This window comes from Odocoileus virginianus, chromosome 30 (genome assembly GCF_023699985.2).
Source record: "Odocoileus virginianus isolate 20LAN1187 ecotype Illinois chromosome 30, Ovbor_1.2, whole genome shotgun sequence".
Lineage (NCBI taxonomy): Eukaryota > Metazoa > Chordata > Mammalia > Artiodactyla > Cervidae > Odocoileus > Odocoileus virginianus.
The window spans coordinates 39,590,163-39,611,376 of NC_069703.1; the positions used below are offsets into that span (position 1 = coordinate 39,590,163).

The 21,214-nt window shown below is 51.8% G+C and overlaps 1 protein-coding gene across 3 annotated transcripts in view; it reads right to left on the bottom strand.

Annotated features, from left to right (window-relative positions):
- Nucleotides 1-3,719: 3,719 nt before the first annotated feature.
- Nucleotides 3,720-21,214, bottom strand: part of MECR (mitochondrial trans-2-enoyl-CoA reductase) — a 38,862-nt gene continuing 21,367 nt past the window's right edge. Inside the window, exons 4-10 of one of the 3 annotated variants that reach the window (XM_020869239.2) lie at nucleotides 16,242-16,385; nucleotides 13,546-13,648; nucleotides 12,184-12,286; nucleotides 10,910-11,022; nucleotides 8,340-8,400; nucleotides 8,141-8,213; nucleotides 3,720-6,314 (exon numbers count right to left, since the gene is read on the bottom strand). In XM_020869239.2, the coding sequence (XP_020724898.1) occupies nucleotides 6,157-6,314; nucleotides 8,141-8,213; nucleotides 8,340-8,400; nucleotides 10,910-11,022; nucleotides 12,184-12,286; nucleotides 13,546-13,648; nucleotides 16,242-16,385 (755 nt within the window). In that variant the 3' untranslated portion in view covers nucleotides 3,720-6,156. The remainder of the gene's footprint in view (nucleotides 6,315-8,140; nucleotides 8,214-8,339; nucleotides 8,401-10,909; nucleotides 11,023-12,183; nucleotides 12,287-13,545; nucleotides 13,649-16,241; nucleotides 16,386-21,214) is intronic. The other 2 variants (XM_020869240.2, XM_020869243.2) reach the window with 2 other exon arrangements.

Sequence of the window (21,214 nt, forward strand, 5' to 3'; positions counted from 1 at the left end):
CTCCTCAGTTCTCTCGCGAGCTTGGCGCGCAGCGTAGCCCGCTGGCTTCGCCACTTCCCCCGGAAGCGTCCATGCCTCCCTCCACAGTCCTGCCAGCATTTCTGCTTTTGTCCTTTGCACCGGGAGCGGCTTCGACTTTTCGAGCAGGAGATTTGGAATTAAACCTGGCTTCTAATCATCTAAATATCTGTGACCATGGGCTCATTACGCGCCTCCTCGTTGAGCCCCGTTTGTTTTCTAAAGGGGATAGTAACTGCAACCCTCCGGAGTTGTTCTGAGAAGGATAGGGCATCTCAGCACATCATAAGTGCCCAATAAAGTAACAGCAGTATTATTTTAAAAATAGGACTTGTTTTAATGAAAGCAACGTGGTAAGTGAAGAAGGTTGGAACTATGGAGCTAGATTAGGTGTGACATTGGCTACATTACTGGACCAACTTAATCTATTTTCTAACTTGTAAAATTAGAATAATTTATCCCATCTCAGTGGACTAACAGGGTAACGAAAAGTTTATGTGAGAGAGCTTAGAACAGTATCTGGAACGGGGTAGAAGCTCGATAAATATTGGGTCCCTTTTCACTAATCCAATTTACCTAGAACCACAAAGAAGTTTTGTTTCTTTACTATTTTTATTTACTTTAAAAATTATATGTTGAACGGATAATTCATTAACTGGTTCAAATGGTATAGAGTGAAAACCCTTAACCAGTTCTGACCTCTGGTGGCCTAGAGGCAATGCAATCCGTTTGTAAATATCCTCAGAGCTATTTTACACATACAAAGTAAATGGTGGTGTACTATACATACAGTTCTGCACTTTAATAGACTGATAATTTGAAAATCATTCCATTAGAGTACAAAAGGAGCTTTCTGCGTTTCCTCATCAACACGTTATCAAACTTTATGATCTTTGTCAGTCTGTTAGCTGAGAAATGGTATCTCAGGATAGTTTAATTTGCAGTTATGTTGAGTGTGGTGAGCCTCATATATTTAAGAGATACATTTTCTCTTTCTGCTGTGTCTGTGTCTGCTTATATTTTTGCCCATTTTTCTTACAGGTTTATAGCTCACTAGCTCTTTGTCAAATGAGCTGCAAATATTTTTCCTCGGTTTGTTGGCTTTTGACTTTGCCTAGAGTGCTTTTTTGCCATGCAAAAACACCAGATGTTTATGGGATCGAATTTACCCATCCTTTATTTTACTTTGATTCTGGATTGTGTTGTAGTTTGAAAGGCCTTTCTCACTCTGAGCTTAAAAAAATTAAATAAAAAAATACTTACCATGGTTTCTTCTTTAACCACCCCCCCCCCCCCCCACCCGCCACGCCACAGGGCATTTTTTGATCTTAGTTCCCTGACCAGGGATCCAGCAACCTTGCCCCCTGCATTGGAAGCCTGGAGTCTTTAACTATTGGACCCCTAAGGAGGTCCCTATTCTATATTACTTTTAGAACTGATTTTTATGTTGTAATCTTGATCCATTTGATATTTAGGAAAGTGTGAGGATCATAGTATTCTGAAGTGCTAACCTTGGTGGTTGTATCATCTGCTCAAGCTATTGTACAGATGGGAAGAGCGCCCCCTAGAGGCTAAAGGCCTGTCGCTAAAACCCTCACTCTCTTAAGGGCTCCCTAACTTGGGCACCTCCTTCCAGCAAGGTGCCAAAGTTCAACCTTCGGACACCCCATTCACTCTATCTGGTTGTTTCTTCCTTGTAAATATTCAGGAATCCACTCCTCTCCACTCTCACTTACTAAGTCAGTTCAGGCCTCGTCATATTGTTCTGACACTGGGCTTTAAACATGCTGCTCCCCCAGCCTGAAAATTTGGCTGACTTATTCAGGGCTCACATGTTCCTTGCCCACCTTCTCTCAGTACCTCCCGCACCCCCGCCCCATCCCTGCCACTATGAAACCACTGTATTTTTTTCTCTCACAGCGCTTGTCGTGCTCCGTAATTACCTCACTTACTCACATGTTCACTGTCTTTCTCTTCCACCAGAATGTAAGCTCTCTGGTATCAGGGGCCAGGATTTTTTGTCTCCTGCTGTATCCCTAGCACCTTCGACAGTGCCTTTCACATAACAGGTGTTCAAACTATTTACTGAATGAATAAGTGAATGAATTCTCAACTGGACTGCTTCAATAGCCTCCTGATTCTCCTTTTTCCCATGCTTCTCCATGAGACGTAGACTCAGGGAAACTGGGTGACATGTCATTTATCACTGAACAAAACCAAGGAGTCCTGAGAAAAGAGGGAACTCAGGGCCAACTGTGGGGCCAAAGGAACTGGAGTTGACTGGCCCAGTGACCAGATAGGGCCAGGGGGCCTGGCTTGTGGTGCCAGCTTGCTTCGTGATGTGTGGCCTTGAGCAGCTCCCCTCCTCTCTCTCTCTGTATCTTTCCCTTCTGGAAAAGTGGTCATAGTAAAACCTCAATGGTACAGGGAAGCTATAAAAATCAAATGACAGTGCATGTGGAAATGTCTGAACGCTGCAGTGTGAGGGACACAGGGCGAGCTTTCTTCCCCGTCAGATAGTGTCAGCTCACCTGTTTCCCAGGATCTTCCTGCCTTCACCTGCAGGCAGGTGCTGTGCCAGGACTGAGCCTCTCTCCTCCCACCATTTCCTCCAGCTGTCCTGGCGGGGTCCAGCATCCCGCCCAGGGCATGGAACCTGCCAGTGACCATGGGGCTGAGCGTGAGAGCCGCAAGGCACCAGGACTGAGATGCCTAACGCCCACAGGTTAACGCGAGAAACTTTTCCTTCTGGGCCTCAGTCTTTCCCTGAGGACAGCAGGGTTAATTGGTGTCCCAACACACCAGATAGTCATCAATATTAAGGCCGTGGATGTAGGCAGCTGCAGGGCAGGTGCTACTGGAAGGGAACAGGGAGAGCCAGGCATGAAGCTTCAGGGCTTCAGGAGCGCCCAGCCTTTGGTTTAGGTCATGCCTGTTTGTCATCCTTTAGTCTCCTGGAGCCAAAGTGTCCTCCTTCCGTCATTTAAAAAGGATATTGTTTACTTGGTGGGCTAGAAGAGCTGTCCCAACTCCACATGCCTTGAAAATTAAAAACAATATACTGTACTGGATTTTTTCCCCCCTGTACTTGTTAAGTAAGAGATGATCCATTTTAAGTAAGATTCTCTCCTGACACTGTTTTGTCTTAGGCTCCTTTCCTCTGCTGGCCTCATTAAATGCTGGTAATCCCTATATTGGTCTTCAGAATTTAGGGAGACTTTCCTTATCTGGTAGCTTCTGATTATCTTTCTTTAGTGCCTCTAAACTGTCCCCCAACTTGCTGCCAGAGGGATTTTTCTAAAGCACAGTTCTGATCATCTGGCTCAGAAATCTTTTGTTCCCTACTGCCCACAGGGTAAAGTTTGAATTCCTTAGCTAGTAATCACAAACTGCCACTATTCAGGTTGTGACTTTGTGAAATTTTCAGCTTCAGATGGTCTGACATGATTTCAATATAAATTAAACCAGACAATATGTATCAGTTAGGAGTAGGTTCAGAGAAAGCCCAAACACTAGGGGCTTAAATAGCACAGAAGCTTATTTCTCAAGTCCTGAGGTGGGCAGTCAAGGTTTCTGGGTCTCAGGGACCCAGGCTCCTTTGATTTTGTTGCTGTTCCCTTCTCAACATGGTCAAAGATGGCTATGCAAATTCCATGTTCGTTTCCTGGTGAGGGGGAAGGTGGAAGGGGAAGAAAAAGGTACAGGATGGATTCCAGCTTTATTTTAAAGAGGTTCCTAAGAAACAGACACCTCCCACCTCTGCGTGCATCACACGGGCCAGATCTTGTCAGCTGCTAGGGAGGTGGGGAAAGTGTTTATTCCAGCCTCAGATGTCCCCACCTAAAAGTCATCAGCCTTAATTCTTAGAAGTAGAATGGTATTTGGGGAAAAAGAGTAGATTTTGACATAAATGTTCTGCCTTAACTTAAACCTGTCCCTTGGTCTGTAATGCTTGTCTCGCTTCCCTGCCTGAGAAAATATCATCTTTTAAATCCAGGGCAACTGTCAGCTCCAGGGACTTCCCTAGTAGTCCAGTGGTTAAGACTCCATGTTCCCAATGCAAGGAGTATGGGTTCGATCCCTGGTTGGGGAACTAAGATCCCACATGCCACATGGTGTAGCTCCTCCACCCCCCCCAAATCATCTCCAGACCCCCAGAGGTGCTACTCTCAGGGGACTCTGCACACCCTCCTCCCACCCATGAGGTCTCTGTGCTGTGGTGTTATGAACCTTCCTCCCTCCTGTCTGCCCCCTCTGAGTCTCTACTAGGGGCCAGATCCTTTTCCATGGCTGCAGGCTCATCAGAGCCCCTAAGCCCAAGCTTGTGGAGTCCCCCTGACCAACCTCATCCTAACCTTCACTCCCGTAGCTTTGGGTGGCCTCCCCCTCCCTTGCAGACTTTCTGCACTTGCCCACATTGACCAGCTGCACAAATCATCTATCCCACAAACCTCAAGGACAGAAAACAGGAGAGATTTGGGTGAATTGGGGCTGATTCTGAGCCCCGCTGTACAAGGTGGCAAATCTTACCCAGAGGGCACCTGCAGACCTTTCGCAGTCCCAGGCTGAAGCCGAGTCCTTTTCTCCAGAGGACACAGAAGATGCTCCCAAAGACAGGAGGATGACGCCGGGGCCCACGTATGTGCTGGTGTGTAACTAAACCGGAGTATCCCATAGCTTTCAGACGCAGTTTTCCCCATCATTCCACTGCTTTAACCCCTCCAGCACCTCCCCATGTCCCGAGGGCAAGTCCTGAGCCTTCCTGCTGTGAAGGCAGGCTCCCAACTCAGTCTTCCGACGCCCCTACACCATGTGGCAGCTATACTCACCTGTTGGTAGTTCTGTGATGGGCAGGCTCTCCTGGGCCTCCAGACTCTCATGTGTGCTGCTGGCTTTGCTTGGGACACCTCCTCCTGCTGGGCCTCGAGACTGGCTCTGACCATACTTCCTCTGGGCGGGGGGCTTCCTTAAACCCTCAAGCAGAGCTGCTGTGTCCCCATGGCCCTCTGAACACCTCCGTAAAGTGGCCTCGTGAGCAGATAAAGCTACCTGCGGGCAAGTCCCACGCCACTCATAGGCAGCCCTGGCCTCAGGCACGCGCTGGGCTCTCAGCAAGTCCTCCCCAGTGAGGCTCTAGAGCTCAGAAATAGAGGGCCGGGTGATGGAGACACCCTCAAGCCTCTAGTGCTTTGCCTTGGGTGAGTGGATCATGAAGTGAAACACCCAAGTCATGTAGCGTCAAGCTCTTCGCTGTCTGAATAAAGCAATGCCTTGCTCAGGGCCCGCTTTCAAGCTTCCCCCCGAGGAAGGCCTAGGACAGGACCTTGGTTAGGTGCTCACAGCACCTCACACGGGTCTTCCTTAGCGCGTGCATCACTGTGCCCAACACTGTGGGACCTGTGGGGAGAAGCGGGGCTTCTCCACGGCGGCACTGTGGACACTTGGGGTGCTGTGCCCTGTAGGATGCCGGCATTGCCGGCCTCTACTCACAAGACTCGAGCAGCAGCCCTTCAGTTATGACAATCCAGTGTCCCTTGGGGGTAAAATGACCTCAGGTGTAGCCACTGACGTGTCTATCTCCCTAGCTAGAATGGAAGTGCCCCGGGCATGGTCCAGCCGCCGAGAGACCCCATTTCCTTGGTTTCTCAGCCTGGCACTCACTCCTCCTTGGAGCTGATCCTTCCCCCCTGCCCCAGACAGAGCCGCAGGCCACTGGAGAACGAATCAAACCTTCCTTTTTAGAAGGTTCTCCTCTGGGCTGGCATGGCTGGAGGGCAGAGATCTGTCTGGCTGGTTCTTGTGCTCTGCCTGTCCTGCCCAGGCGTAGCTTTCAGGTGGGACATGCTGCTGGGGCACAGGCAGAGGGCGGCTTCTTCGTGCTGGGAGATGGCGAGTGCAGGGGGATGGTCCTTCTCCAGGGAGGACCTCTGCTGGTTTTTGTTTTGTTTTTTTTTCCTCCTAGGAAGTTCAGACTTTATTCAATACCCTGAGGCTGGCCCCCCAATTCTCTGGGTCAGAAGGGACAGTGAGGAGAGGTGCAGCCTGTGGACGGTGGAGGCCCCACTGGGGGGTGGGGGGAGGGCCCGAACCAGTCCTGCTGCTCCATCTCCCCTCCCGCTTGCCTCTGGGGTTGTCACATCACATGGTGAGAATCTGCTTTGAAGACGTGAAGGGCTGCGTGGACGCTTCTAGGGCACACGGGTAGTCCTGCAGTGGGACCTCGGAGCAGGCGGGGGCTGCGAGTTGGCCTCGGCGGATGAGATCGCAGAGCGTGAGGATCAGCTCCTTGAACTGGTCTGTGGGAGGTTGGAGGGTGTGGGGAGGTGACCCATGGGCTTGCCTGCTGCCAGGAGCTGGAGCTGGGCTCCAGGGAGGACTCTCCCGTGGCCTGGTTCCCACCCGTGTTCAGGACAGTGAGAGCCAGGGTGGGAACAGGGTGCGGGCAGCAGCCCCGGGAGCTGACAGGCCAGTGCAGTGGTCGCTGTGAGGCTCAGACCCACAGAATCTGACTGCGTGTAGCTGGGAGTCCCGAATGGTGCGAGGGCAGGAAGCCAGAGGAGGAAGAGGGGGTGGGCGGTGTCTGGCACCGACAGATGAGCTCTGCTGGGGGCAGAGAGCCTTCCCTGAGAGCCCAAGACTCCCTCAGAACCTCTCCTGTTGAGGCCACCAGGGTCCCTTCCAGGGGCCTGCCTCTCATTTAGGGACCCAGGATGGCAAAGGAAAATGAGAAGTGAAGGCCTTGGCTGAGAAGCGCTTTTTCATAGTTCGTTCAGTATTCAAACTGAACTGTATCTCCTGCTTGAAACACTTCCATGCTTCCCATTTCCCTTTAAGATAGAGTCTGAACTCCTTAAAGAGGATTATAAGGCCTTCCTTAATCCGGTCACAACCGAGCTGTCCAGCTTCCCACCCTCTCCGATGGCCTTTTGCACATGCTGTTTTCTCTGCTTGAAACACCCCGTTCACAGGACCGCTCCCCTCTCCTTCACTGGGGGAATGCCATGTCATTCCTCAGGCTCAGCCTGGGAGCGATGGTGGCCACACTCTGGGGGACCCGTCCTCCAGGAGAGGAAGGAGAGCGTGTCTGGCTCCGGGTCTAGAGTCAGAGCGACTGCCGTTCACGTCCTGGCTGCACACTCTTTAGGTGGGGGTGACTTGAAGCAAGCGACTTAGCCACTCTAAACCTCAGTTTCTGCCTGTCAAACATTGCTAACAATAGTTTTAACAATTACGACTATTAAAAAAATTTTTTTTTGACTGAGCCTTGAGGCCATGTGGGATCTTAGTTTTCCAACCAGAGGTTGAACCCCCGTGCTGGAGAAGACTCTTGAGAGTCCCTTGGACCGCAAGGAGATCAAACCAGTCAATCCTAAAGGAAATCAACCCTGAATATTCATTGGAAGGACTGATGCTGAAGCTGAAGCTCCAATACTTCAGCTACCTGCTGGGAAGAGCCGACTCACTGGAAAACACCTGGGAAAGACGGAGGACAAGAGAAGTGGGCGGCAGAGGATGAGATGGTTGGATGGCACCACCAATTCAATGGACATGAACTTGGGCAAACTCCGGGAGGTGGCGAGGGACAGGGAAGCCTGGTGTGCTGCAGTCCATGGGGTCGCAAAGAGTTTGACATGACATGGCGACTGAACAACAACCCCCTGCAGAGGCGTCTTCGCCACTGGACCGCCAGGGGAGTCCCAACAATTATGACACTGAAACCAAGGCAGAGGCTAAGTACCTTGCCCGATGTCCCATAGTTGGGCTTGGCAGAACCTATAGGTAGTAATGGTGGGAGCAGGATGTGAGCCCAGGCAGGCTGGTTCCAGAGTTTGTTCTCTTTACTGGGGTGTCATCCATGGCAGTCTCCCCTACTGTCAGCTCCTTGGGAGGGTGGCAGGAGCTGTCCTGTTCAGTGTGGTCCCCTCGCGGACAAGCCCACTTTAGCCTAAAACTATTTGCTGACTGTAGCTGTTTCTAGAGGCTGTTATCCTTTATCCTGTTTTGGGGTTGGTGGGGGGGGGGTGGATCTGATCACCTCTCCCGGGCTCAGAGCAGCCGGTCACTTCTGAGTAGGCACTGCCCTCTCGTGTGACCCTTGATAACAGGGCTATCATCCACTCACCTGGACTGTGGTCCTTCTTCCACTGGGATAACCAAAAGCCCCGAAGTTTGAGATCCTTAAAAATAAGCTGGCTCTGTGGAAATAGGAAGGACATACACTAAGGTGCTGAGGGGAAGAACTTCAGGCTTAAGGGACAGACTCCCCAGGGGCGGGGTACTGCCTGAGTCTAGACGACTGTGGGGTTCAGACCCCAGCTTACCACAGAGGCGATGACAGGCTGCTTGGCCATTCCCCCATAGGTCACCATGGTTCCTCCAGGCCTGGGGAGTCCAGAGAGAACAGAGTGGTCACAGGTGGAGATAGGGCTACAACATCATCTATCCCAACCCTGGTTCCTAAGCCTTGTTCTCAGAATCCCCGCGTGCGTGCGTGCTCAGTCGTGTCTGACTCTTTGCAACCCTATAGACTATATAGCCCACCGGGCTCCTCTGTCCCTGGGATTTTCCAGGCAAGAATACTGGAGTGGGTTGCCATCTCTATTTTCCTGACCTAGGGATCGAACTCCCTTCTCTGGTGTCTCCTGCATTGGCGGGCGGGTTCTTTACCACTAGTGCCACCTGGGAAGCCCCCAGAATCCCTGGGAAGGGTTAAAAAAAAACAAACAGATTCCCATGCCTGCTCCAGACCCAGTAAATCAGGGGCAAGGATCTATATTAAAAACAATAGAAAACAAAGAAGCAAGCAGACACCCTCTGCAGATGACCTGGATGTCTAACCAGGTGGGGACCTAAGCTGCACCCAGGCTTTGAGGAAGAGCTGCAGGGAAGAGTGCCCTGCTAAGCAAAGCTCACGACCCGAGTCCAGCCGGGCTCTGCGCCACGGCGCCTGGGTGACCCTGGGCAGTGGGCCACGCTGCCTCTCCCTCTGGGCACACTCATTCAAAGGACCAGTGAGATGGAAGCAGCTCAGCAGCTAAGGGGTGGTGTGGACGGTGCAGAGAACGATGGTGAGTGTCAGGACCTGCTGTCTGACACCCCCAGTGGTCAAACAGGAGAGAGGGGCTTGTGTCATTTTAAACACGTTAAGCCAAGTCTTAAGCTAAGTCTTCATGTGCCCGACTTAACCTGTGTGCCCCTCCCTGCTCCCCCAGCTCTTGCAGGAGTTTGTTGATGCAGGATGAGCCGAGGTTCACTCTGGGCCAACACAAGGGAGGCTCGGCGAACTCCAGAAGGGCAGAAGCTGCTGAGAGGGGCAGGGAACTCTCTGTCCCTGAGGCTGGGGGCCAGTTTGGTCTTTGGTTCCTTCATCTGCCACCCGACTCTGGAAAGTGGCTCCTGTGGCAGGGAGCGGGGTGAGCCCTCCCTCTGTGGGCCAGCACTACACTTGATTTAATCAGAGTGGCTGCCGCTTACAACTTGGGTGGGACGGGAGTTCCAGGGAGAATGGATACATGTACATGCATGCATGTATGGCTGATTCCACTTTTTACCTGAAACTATCACAACATTGTTTGTTAATCAGCAAAGCCCAGTACAAAATATATTTGTTGTTTGTTGTTTTTTTTTTTTAAATTCAGAATGGCTACTGTTTACTGGGTGTTTACTATGTGCCAGGCACAGCTCTGAGCATTTCACATGTGCTGGCCAATGAGTCCTCACGGTGACCCCAAGGGAGGACTCTGATGATGCCTCTTTCACAGCCGAGAAAGCAGGGACCCACCTCTCATTTGTACAGCGCTCTGTGCAGGTCTCAGAGCCCCTCAGACTCATCTTCTGAAGTAGAAAAGGTTTATATCCCCCCATTTGACTGATGAAGAGGCTGAGGCCCGGATCATTTCTCATGTATTGCCCAGATCACATAGATCCCCAGCTAGTGAGCAGCAGCCTTTCTGACTCCAAAGTCTACACTGTGATCACTGAACAAGACTCTGTCCTACGACGGGCCACGCAGGGATGGTGGCTGGCCTCAGAGGCTTCCCGGAGCCATGCTGAAGGGCTGTGCTCGGGCTCACAGCAACACGGGCAAGCTGACTACCCTCCCCGGGCCTTGTCTGGATGGGGATGGGAGCGGTACCCCGTGCTCAGGTAGTTGTGGGAGGGGTACATCACACACTCTGCACAGTCTGGTGCGTGGTACGTGCTCTGTGGTTGTTACCACAGCTCTCTGATCTCAAGACCCATCTTCCCATCACCTGTACATTCTAGAGGGTTCCCTCAGTGGCTCAGCCATCTCGGTACCACTGGCTAAAGTGAGTGCTAGCAAACAGGAGTTAACAAACATTGGTGCTCTAGTTCGGAGGTGTCCCTTAAGGTGCCCTTCCATTCCAGAAGTTTGTACGAAAGGAAAAAAGGATGAAAGGACGTACACTGTCAATAGTACTTATCCTCCTCTGTGGCGGGACGGTAGGTCAGTTTTTATGTAAAAGCACAAATTTTTCCTTTGTGCTTTTACATACTTCCAAGATGTTTTGTAATAGCATGATGTTACTTTTAAAATTAGAATCTATTTTTAAAAGCTAATACGCGAGGACTTTTTCAGATGCCCCTAGGTTATGAATCCTTAACTGCTCCCCTTTCACAGAGGGCCGGGCAGTTACTACTGGGGTCCCCGGGAAGACAAAGCCAGACGGGTCTCTGGGCCATCTGTAAAGAAGGCTGAAGGGGCGGGTCCAGATAACTAGGATGGGACAAGGGTCCCATCTTCCTGCCCAGGGGTGTGCTGACCTGGCCTTGGCTTGCACTGGCCACTGGCACTTGGTCACTCGGTGGTGCTCCTGGCTACAGCCCGGGAGGGCGCCAGCGCGCTGGGGCCAAGGGGCCAGGGACTTACGCCAAATGCCGTAGCAGCTCCGTGGCGCTCTTCCCGCCCACACAGTTGAGAGCAAGCCGCGGCTGGGGCACGTCCTGGGAAACCAGAGAATCTGTGGTGAGCGAGCTACCCCTCTGTGGGGGTGGAGAGAGAGAGAGAGAGTGTGTGTGTAAGCTTGCTGCAAACTGCACTTCCCTGGCCCAAGGGCCCAAGGGAGTGAAAAAGTAGGACCATCAGGCCTTCAAATGCAGTCTGGGGAGGGCCTTTTCTTTGCCAGCTTAATCCTGTGACCTGTTTTAGGCATACTCAGTCACCTCTTTGCAGGCTCCTCTGTCCACGGGATTCCCCAGGCAAGAAAACTGGAGTGGGTTGCCATGCCCTCCTCCAGGGATCGAACCCACGTCGCTTACGTCTCCTGCCTTGGCAGGCTGGTTCTTTACCACTAGCACCACCTGGGAAGCCCAAGGATCAGCAGTGTTGTTGCTGAGTCGCTCAGTCGTGTCAGACTCTTTGCGACTGCATGGACTATGGGAGGATTCTGTTCAAAACTCACCTCTGGGAGAGAACAGACAGAGGGCATCTGTGCTGTGTCCTGACAGACTTCATTTCCCCCTCTCCTCGGCACTTACAGGTTGGTTTATATCAGACGTGCTGACCTACTACTTCAGAAATGTTCTCAGGTGAGTGTGCGTCCGGCCCCGGCAGGGGTCAGTGACAAGAGGCTGGGATGTGGTTTGATCACTGGGAGGTGTGCTGGACGGGTTGAGGGGCTTTTGAGTCTAGAGAGGCTGAGGCCAGCCCCGACCCCCACCACCTCTGACTGTGGTCTTGGTAAACTCCTCACTATGTCTGACCGTGTGGTCTTGGTAAAGTCCTTTGTCTTTTCCGAGTCTTCATTTTCTCATCTATAAAACAGACGGCACCTACTTTGTAGAGCTTTTGTGGGAATTTTCAGGTGAAAAAAACGTAAGGCAGGCGCCTCATAAATGTGACTTCTTTCCTTTCTCTTCCCTCCTCTGCCACAGCCTCTCTCCCAGCTCTGAGATTCACGTCGGCTGTGTGGGCTGACGGAGCCCGTCAGAAACCTTCACAACAACAAGCCTGTCTGCGCTGCCCCCTCCCAGCCCCTGGGCACTTACTGCGTGCTGTCCCCTGGCTGAGGGAAGGGGCTTTACCCAGCCACGAGGAGATGGAGGGGGGAGTTTGGAGACGAACAGTGGGCCCGTGCCCAGCCTTCTGAACTCAGGTGACTGCCTTTCTTCAGCGAGATGGGCCTGGTCCCTATTCACCGGTACCTTAAAGAAGCTTTTCATCTCATGCTTTCTTAGCTCCTCTTCTGTGACCACGTGGTCAGCCCCCAGATTCTTCAGTCTGTCGGTCAGCTTCTGGAGGTCAGGTCTGGAAACCAAACACAATCCAGGCTCGTCACATCTGCCCACTCTCTCCACCAGAGGCTCCCAGGACCCCTCTGCCACAGGTGTGAGAACCCCAGTTTCTCTTTGTGGGAAGCTGGGCCCGGCCACCCACACCCTGTGTGCTGGGCTCAGCACACTCCAGCATCTGCTAGCCTCAGTTTTCTCACTGGTGTGAGAGTGCGCTGGGTGGTTTCTGCCGCTCCTACTGGCTCCAAGGACGCTAGAAACCATCTGGCCCGGGGAGGAGTTGGTTCACTTCCTGATTTCTTCTACTGAAACGACAAACTCCGCTTCCTTTCCCCCTGTCTTTTCAAGAGGCTCTTCAGAGTGTTGTGCAAACATACCCTGGCCCACGAGTGGCTCTGTGCCTCTTTACCAAAGCAAACAGAGCAATTCTTGTTAGCACAACTGAGGGGATGGGGAACTGGAGCAAGTATCAGTTCTCCTAATGAGGCTGGACTTGCCTGATGGAGCCAGCCACGTATGTGGACAGTGAGGCTTAAGGAGGCTGGATGATACGATGGAGAAAGAGTCGGGAAGCTTAAGTTTGTTGTTGATTTGCTGTGTCTTCCTGAGCAAGTGGCTTCCTTTCTCTGATGACAAACCTGTCCTGTCTCCTTTACATCTGTATTTAGTGCACTTCAAGGCATCACACAAATGCAAGGGAAACAGGGGCCTTGGGTTAGTCAGTTCACAGAAAGAAATACAGCTTAAAACATTCCCAAGTGTGAACTATGGTTTTGAAAACATGGGCTTATCAGAAGTCAAGCATCTTAAGAACTCAGGTTGGGAGTGAGGGCCTTCTCTGCCTCCTTCCTGCCCTCCCTTTACATTTCAGTCACTCATCCTATAGCCCCGGGGCTTCCCTTATAGCTCAGCTGGGAAAGAATCTGCCTGCGATGCAGGAGACCCGGGTTCGATTTCTGGGTTGGGAAAATCCCCTGGAGAAGGAAATGGCAACCCATTCCAGTATTCTCGCCTGGAGAATCTCATGGGCAGAGGAGCCTGGCGGGCTACAGTCCATGGGGTCGCAGAGTCGGACACGACTTAGTGACTAAACCATCCTATAGCCCCAGACCACTGGACTTCAGGGCGGGAGGCTGACTCAGCCCTTGGCTAGCAGCAGCTGCAGGAAAGGAGGGCTGCTTATGCAAGGGCGCCACCTGGTGGACACTCGGGCACCTGCGGGTGTCAGGCTGGAAAGGCCCAAGCGGTGGGCTTGGGTCAGGCCTTCCCACGCACCTGTCCCGGAGCACGTTGATGGTCCTCAGGCCCAGGGCGGCCGCGATCTGGATGACCGCTTGCCCCACTCCACTGTTGGATGCATTCTGGATGACGGAATCCCCTGTGGACCCGGGAAGAGACTCAAGTCGAGATCTGTAACAGGTCAAAGGCTTTCAGCCCAAGATCCTATTAGAGGGTCAGAGGTGGAGTCCTCAGACTCTGAAGGGACCCAGGACCTGGCTGCTGAGCCATCTCCGTCCAGGGAGAGTGGTCTCTTCTCCTAGTGCGCCCCAAGCCTCTACAGCACCCATGATGCCTGCCAGGATTCGGCAACTCAGAGTTCACGCTGGATGTGAACTTAGCCCCTGCTGTGTCAATGATTTTGCATCCTTCATCATCCTCCCAGCTCTTGGGTCAAGTCTCTGCTTAGGTTCTTTCCTTGGTTTGTAATGTCTCCTCTCTCCCTTCGTTTTGAAAGCCTATACATCCTTAGAAGCATAGCTCCAGTGTGGCTTCCTATGTGAAACCTTTCTAGATTCTTCTCCTGTGCCCTCCCACAGCACCCTGAGGCCAACTCTGTTAAGACTCATGGTCAGCCTCGACTTACAGCTTGTAGCTCAGTCCCTTTCTATCAATAGCCTGTGGCTTCTTGAGGGAAGATGCGCTATTGCCTTGAAATGGAGACACTGGCAGCTCCTGAATCAGGGTCTGTGATCAAAATCCAGGCCTAACTTTGCACTTGAGCTGAGTGGGGAGGTGTGGGTTGTGCTGGGAAAGCATGGGCTCTGGAATGAGACATGCCAGGGTCTGAGTCCCAGCTTCTCTACCGACTGGAACTGGAACTGAATGGGGTGGGGCGAGCCCTGACCTCTTTGAACCTCAGTTTCTTCCCCATAAAAAGAGGAGTCCCAGGAGCACCCATTGGGTGTTCTTCATTAGAGTCCAGGGCCATCATGTCTGGGAAGGGGCTCCAGTCCCCTGAGATGCTAGCTAGGTTTAGAGAGGCAGTAGGGACCTCATGCAAGAGACAGAGGACTTTCTAGAAGAAGAAGGCTCATCATTCTTAGCTAGGGTCAGCCTATAGATTGTCACCCATCCAGGGGGTAATGAAACCAACCTAGTGGGTTCTGAACTTTTTTTTTCTTCATGGTTAAACTTGAGGAAAATAGAATAAAGATTAGTGGAGTGTATCACACATGGTGAGGGTAAGTACTGTTCCATGAAACTCTGGTTTCCATTACATGTATACTCATATATGTCTATGTGCCGGAGGATAGTGTACAGTGTTACTTGTTACCATGGGTCAAGATCATGTGTTTCACACCAGCCCCGGGGGTGGGAAAGTGGAGACGTGGCGTGGGCACTTGAGGTGGGTGGTGTCAGAATGGCCTGATCAGACCACTACAGCTACAGTCCTAATCAGAAGGGGCCTTGGGGGAGGGCACGCAGGCGACCACAGCCTCTGCTGCAGCGGGATCCAAGGGGAGGTCCCAGATCACACCTGCTGGCTTTTTCTGCTAGTGAGACCCAGGGCTGCTCGGCCACAGCTGGGGGACCCGCATCTGTCTGTGCAGGAAGCTGGGACTGGCTTTCAGCCGCCACCCAAGCCGACCACCCTCCCGCATCTCTCACTTCAGTCGCCTTGTCAGCGTGACAGAGATGGGCTGGGAGATCTCTAGGGCCCAGCCGGCTCCCGGATGTGTGTGGTGTGCAGGGTAACCCTGCAACCACGGTGGATGGGAGGTGGTGGGTAACTGGCCCAGCCTCCTTGTCTCGGAGGTTAATTCTGAGGAGGCTTCTGTGAGGGCCTCTGGAGGCTCCCCAGCAGGACTGGGCCCTGGATGCCCACGGCGGGAACCAGCCTTCACCGACTTCTCCCCCTTCCTGCCCCTCGCCTGCCCCAGTCCCTCACTCTTGCTTCTTGGGGTCACCTCCCCAGGGAACTGCCTGCCCTCAGTCCTCGTCTTAGGCTCTACTTTCAGGGAAGCCCTGAATAGAGCGCCCGGCTTTGTCATTCCTTGCTGAGTGATCTCAGGTGACTAATTTGCCTCTCTGGACCTCAGGCTCCTCCTTTATCAAGAGGGAAGATGGTTACCAGGGACGCCCCTGTAGTGCGCTGTAGGCCTGGCCCTGGGCTGAGGGCTGCTCGGCACGTCTCCGTGAGCGCTCGGGACCTTGCCTCCCTGTTTCACGGATGAAGGGTCTGCTGATCCGAGAGGTCAGCTGCCAGTCGGTGAGGCCGACGGGGGCCCTCAGCTCGCCGCTCTGACGGCCCGGTGCGTTTGACAGGCGATGCACGGGAGGGCACGTATGTGGCCTGGAAAGGGCTCCGGCCGCGCTGAGTGGTGAGCCTGACGCTGAGCTCAGCATTTTACTGAAAACACAGGGCTGTGACTGTCCTGTCCAAGCTCTGCAGTCCCAGCGCTCAGCACAGCGCCGCACGATTTTTGCTGAGTGACAGAATTCCACCCCGAGCTCGAGGGAATGTGAGCCCTCAGCGGTTTTCCAGGGTGTGTTCCTCCGTGGGGTTTCTGCCTGTTTTCCAGGCCCCAAGCTGACATCTTTCCACCTCGAGCAACAAAAGACACACTCGCCCAGGTCGGGGCCGTCTTCCTCACGGACCCTCGCCCGTAAGCTCCCAGGCCTCGGGGGTCAGGACGTGGGTCACACCCCAGTCGGGAGAGCCCGGCCTGCTGGCCCACCGCGGCGCCTACCTGGCCGCAGCCGCTCAAAGTCCATCAGCATCCGGTAGGCCGTGCAGGGGTTGACGCCCAGGGTGGCGGCGCTCTGAAGAGGGATGTCACTTGGGACTGTGATGAGCTCTTCCTCGCCGAACACAGCCTCGGTCCGCCAGGTTCCTGGGGGGAGGCAGGGGAGTAAGGAAGGACCCCCCACGCCCAATCCCAGCTCCCCCTCCTCAGTGGACAGGCGCCAAGGACGGTGGGCTTCAGGGATGCTTGGAGGAAAAAAAAAAGAAAACCTGAGGTCTTTCTGAATGTCTTTGAGCCCTGGTGATAATTACGTGAGGGAGACTGTTACCCCCACATGAGTGACCAGGAGACTGAGCTGGTGTCACACAGCGGGAGGTGGAGGATCTCAAACTACTGGACTCCAGGGGTGGGAGAGCCACATCATTATCAGGGCAGGAGAAGTCGAAAAAAGCCCCAGGTTCCCGCTCGGGTCTCATTCTCACCTAAGGCAGGGTGACGTGGGATGGTATTATGGAAAAAAGCATGCAGGTCGAAGTTGAAGGCCTAGGCGTGGGCCTTGGCTTTGCTGGTCTGCTAGTCTGAGCACAGTGACTGAGTTCAGGTTACTCTAATATGCAGATGACACCAGCAAGAAGAGCTTTGAGTGGTCTCCCCAAGAGATGCTGCACAGATTACGTGATATACGGGAAATGAAACAATCCTATAAACTGGGGAAAAAAGGCTCCTTAAACCCCAACCTTAAAACTCAACATTCAGAAAGGTAAGATCATGGCATCTGGTTCCATCACTTCATGGCAAATAGATGGGGAAACAGTGGAAACAGTGACAGACGCTATCTTTTTGGGCTCCAAAATCACTGCAGATGGTGACTGCAGCCATGAAATTAAAAGACGCTTCCTCCTTGGAAGAAAAGTTATGACCAACCTAGACAGTGTATTAAAAAGCAGAGACATTACTTTGCCAACAAAGGTCCATCTAGCCAAAACTATGGTTTTTCCAGTACTCATGTATGAATGTGAGAGTTGGACTATACAGAAAGCTGAGCACAGAAGAATTGATGCTTTTGAGCTGTGGTGTTGGAGAAGACTCTTGAGAGTCCCTTGGACTGCAAGGAGATCCAACCAGTCCATCCTAAAGGAAATCAGTCCTGAATATTCATTGGAAGGACTGATGCTGAAGCTGAAATTCCAATACTTTGGGCTCCTGATGCGAAGAACTGACTCACTGGAAAAGACCCTGATGCTGGGAAAGATTGAAGGCAGGAGGAGAAGGGGATGACAGAGGATGAGACGGTTGGATGGCATCACCGACTCAGTGGACATGACTTTGAGTAAACTTCAGGAGTTGGGGATGGACAGGGAGGCCTGGTGTGCTGCAGTCCATGGGATCGCAAAGAGTTGGACACGACTGAGTGACTGAACTGAACTGAACCCCCGACCCACATTCCAGTTCCAAACAAAAGAATGATAAAATGCCTCACTCAAGAGGGCAGGAACCGAGGCTGTGACCTGCCCAGAGTCACCTGGCTCCCTGGTTAGATACTCATCCTATACCAGCTGTGAGCCAGGCCCTTGAACGACGACGCGCTCCTGGTGTTCATGGGGTGCTTGCTCAAGTGGAGCAGAACAGGAGAGACACAAATGAGTGAGTATGAGCACTGTAAGTTATACAGGGAGAGAGAAACGGGGGGAGAAAACGACTTCAGACAGGAGGAGTGGGGGACAGCTTCTCTGAGGAGGGGGCAGGCTGAGAGGTGAAGGCCAGAGATGCAGCCACTCAGTCTACAAACATTCCCGTGGAGTAAGAAGCGCAGACTCTTGAGGCGGGACAGAGATAGGAGTGGAACAGGACAAATACACACTGGAGGGGAGACCGTGGTGGGAAGAGTGGCTGGAGATGTGGCCGATGTGGCACTGGCAGTGAAGTTGCTCAGTCGTGTCCGACTCTGCGATCCCATGGACTGTGGCCTACCAACCTCCTCCATCCATGGAATTTTCCAGGCAAGGGTACTGGAGTGGGTTGCCATTTCCTTCTCTAGGGGATCTTCCTGGCTCAGGGATTGAACCCAGGTCTCCTGCTTTGCAGGCAGATGCTTTACCATCTGAGCTACCAGGGAAGTACCCCTTTCAAGATCCTGACCCACAATAACCATGTGTTACACTCTAACACAGTCCATGTACACACACACACACCCCTAACAGAAGCCAAAGTTTCACAGAACAATACTTAACCTTACTCTATGTGACGTGTTGTACTCTGGGTCATGGCATGAAGAATGGATTTCGTTTTAGTGGACGAAGCTTCTAATTTTAAAAGTAAGTCTGAGGTGATTGGATTTACGCTTTAAGATCACTTTGTTGCTGCAGATGTATCGGTGGCCAGTAGGCACGTGAAAAGAGGTTTGACATCACTAGTTAGTAGAGACACGCAAATCAAAACTACCATAAGGTACCACCTCACACTGGTGGTCAGAATGGCCATCATTAAAGTTGACAAATAAACACCAGAGAGCATGAGGAGAAAAAGGAACACTCCTACACTGCTGGTGGGAAAGTAAGCTGGTACAGCCACTATGGAGAACAGCATGGAGGTTCCTCAGAAAACTAAAAATAGAGTTGCCACATGATCCATCAATCCTACTCCTGGAAATATACTCAGACAAAACTATAATTCAAAAAGATAATATCACTCCTAAGTTTCCAGTAGCACTGCTTACAACAGCCAAGACAGGAAACGACCTAAATGTCCATCAACAGATGAATGGATAAAGACGACGTGGTAGACAGATACAATGGAATACTACTCAGCCATAAAAAAGAATGAAATAATGCCATCTGCAGCAATGTTGATGCAACTTTAGATTATTTTAATAAGTGAAGTATACGTCATACAGAGAAAGACAAATACCACAGGACATCACGTATACGTGGAATCTAAAATATGGCACCAATGAACCTATCTACAAAACAGAAAGAGACTCACAGAGAACAGATCTGCCATTGCTAAGGGCAAGGTGGTGAAAGAGCGGGATGGATTGGGAGTCTTGGGTTGGTAGATGCCAACTATTATGTTTCAAATGGACAAACAAGGTCCTACTGTATAGGACAGGGAACTACATTAACATCCTATGATAAGACATAGTGGAAAAGAATATAGAAAAAGAATGTCTACATATGTATAACCGAGTCCCTCTGCTGCAGAGCAGAGATTGGCACAAGTGTGTGTCGTGTACTTAGTCGTGTCCGACTCTTTGCCACCCCATGGACTGCAGCCCACCAGCCTCCTCTGTCCATGGAATTCTCCAGGCAAGAATACTGGAGTGGGTTGCCATTCCTCCTCCAGGGGATCTTCCCGACCCAGGGATTGAAACTGGGTCTCCTGCATCTCCCGCATTGGCAGGTAGATTTTTTTATCACTGAGATACTTGGGAAGCCCCAAATCAACTATACTTCAATTGAAAAAAAAAAAATCACTCTGCTGCTATGTGGAAAAGATACGGGGACAGGGCGGAGTAGAAATAGGAAGGCTAATCAGGGGGCTACTGGAGGGGCCCAGAAGTGAGGTGCTGGTTGCCTAGACTTTGGTAGCAGGGACGAAGTAAAGTAGATGGATCTGAGTTATGTTTTGAAGATAGAATCAACAGGATGTGAGGAGCATTGGGTGAAGGGTGACAGGTCCTCACCCCTGCATGCAGGGACCCACAAAAACCAGAGTCAGACATACGCAGATTCAAGCCCTGGCTTGCGGAGGACTTGCTGAGTCACCTTAGGGTAACGACTTGGAGCCTTGTTAGCGTGCTGTCTCAGGGGTCCTCAGCCTATTCTTCCACGGTTCTTGACTGTGTGCTCATGACCCACTGCCCTGGATCTACTGTGGTCCAGGGTGGGGAGCAGGGGGTAGGCTGTTGGGTGTACTGCAAGAGGGGAGAAACAAGGTGGGCTTTAGGGGTCTGGAACTGGGGCCAGGAGGCAGGAACACTCTTTACTAAAGGCTGTGTCAATCCCAGAGAAGACTGCTGGCTGAGAAAATAAGAGACTGAAAAACTGAAGGGGTGCTTTGAAGTCCAGAAGCTATCTTGTCTTTCTCTGGGCTTTGGGCAGCCTAGTTTTCAGATTTTCAGCGTCATCTTTATAATCATCACCCCCTTCATCTTAGTCAACATTTACTGTTCTCTACTCTGTGCCAAATGCTTAGTGAATGGCTTTCTGTGCATGAAATCAAAGGTGTTTTCTAATTCCTCTTAATGGCAGGACAATGGAAATCTAGCCCTTGACATGGATTTCTGGGGCTTGGCAGTCGCTAATCCTCTTCTTAAGAGAACCGGGGTGGGATGGGGGCAGCTTCCACGTCAGCCTCCAGGGCTTTCAGGGGAAAGTAGAAACCCTCAGGCTTCCGAGTTGAAGAGAGCTGCTGAAAAACCCCAGCTCTGCGGCTCGCTAGTTGTGTGACTCTGAATGGTCACGTCACCCTCTCTGAGCTGCAGTTCTCCTGATCTATGAAGTGCGGAGGGCAGCACTCCCGTCAGTGCGAAGGCTGCACAGACCATCACTGCGCCCGGCACACAGCAGGGGTGGAGCCCCCCATGGTCTCCGTTTCTGACCGGAATTTCCCAAGCCTGAGTTCTGAAGGCTCCCAGTCCCCACTCATGCGCACCCAAGCCTTAAGTGTCTCTGTCTTCTAATGCAGGGGTCACTAAACTATGGATCATGGGCCAAACCTGGCTCGCCGCCTGTTTTTGTAAATAAAGTTTCATTGGAACACAGCCCACTTTTTAATGTATTGTTTATGGCTATTTACAATGGCAGAGTTGAGCAGAAGTGGAATGGGCTGCCAAGTCTAAAATATATACTCATTGGCCCTTTAAGAAAAATGTTTGCCAACCTCCCATCTAATGCATATGGAAATTTAGTGTTTGCAAAGGTCATTGTATGTATTCCCTCAGTTGAGACTGACAGGGCAACGATAATTAGCTCCAT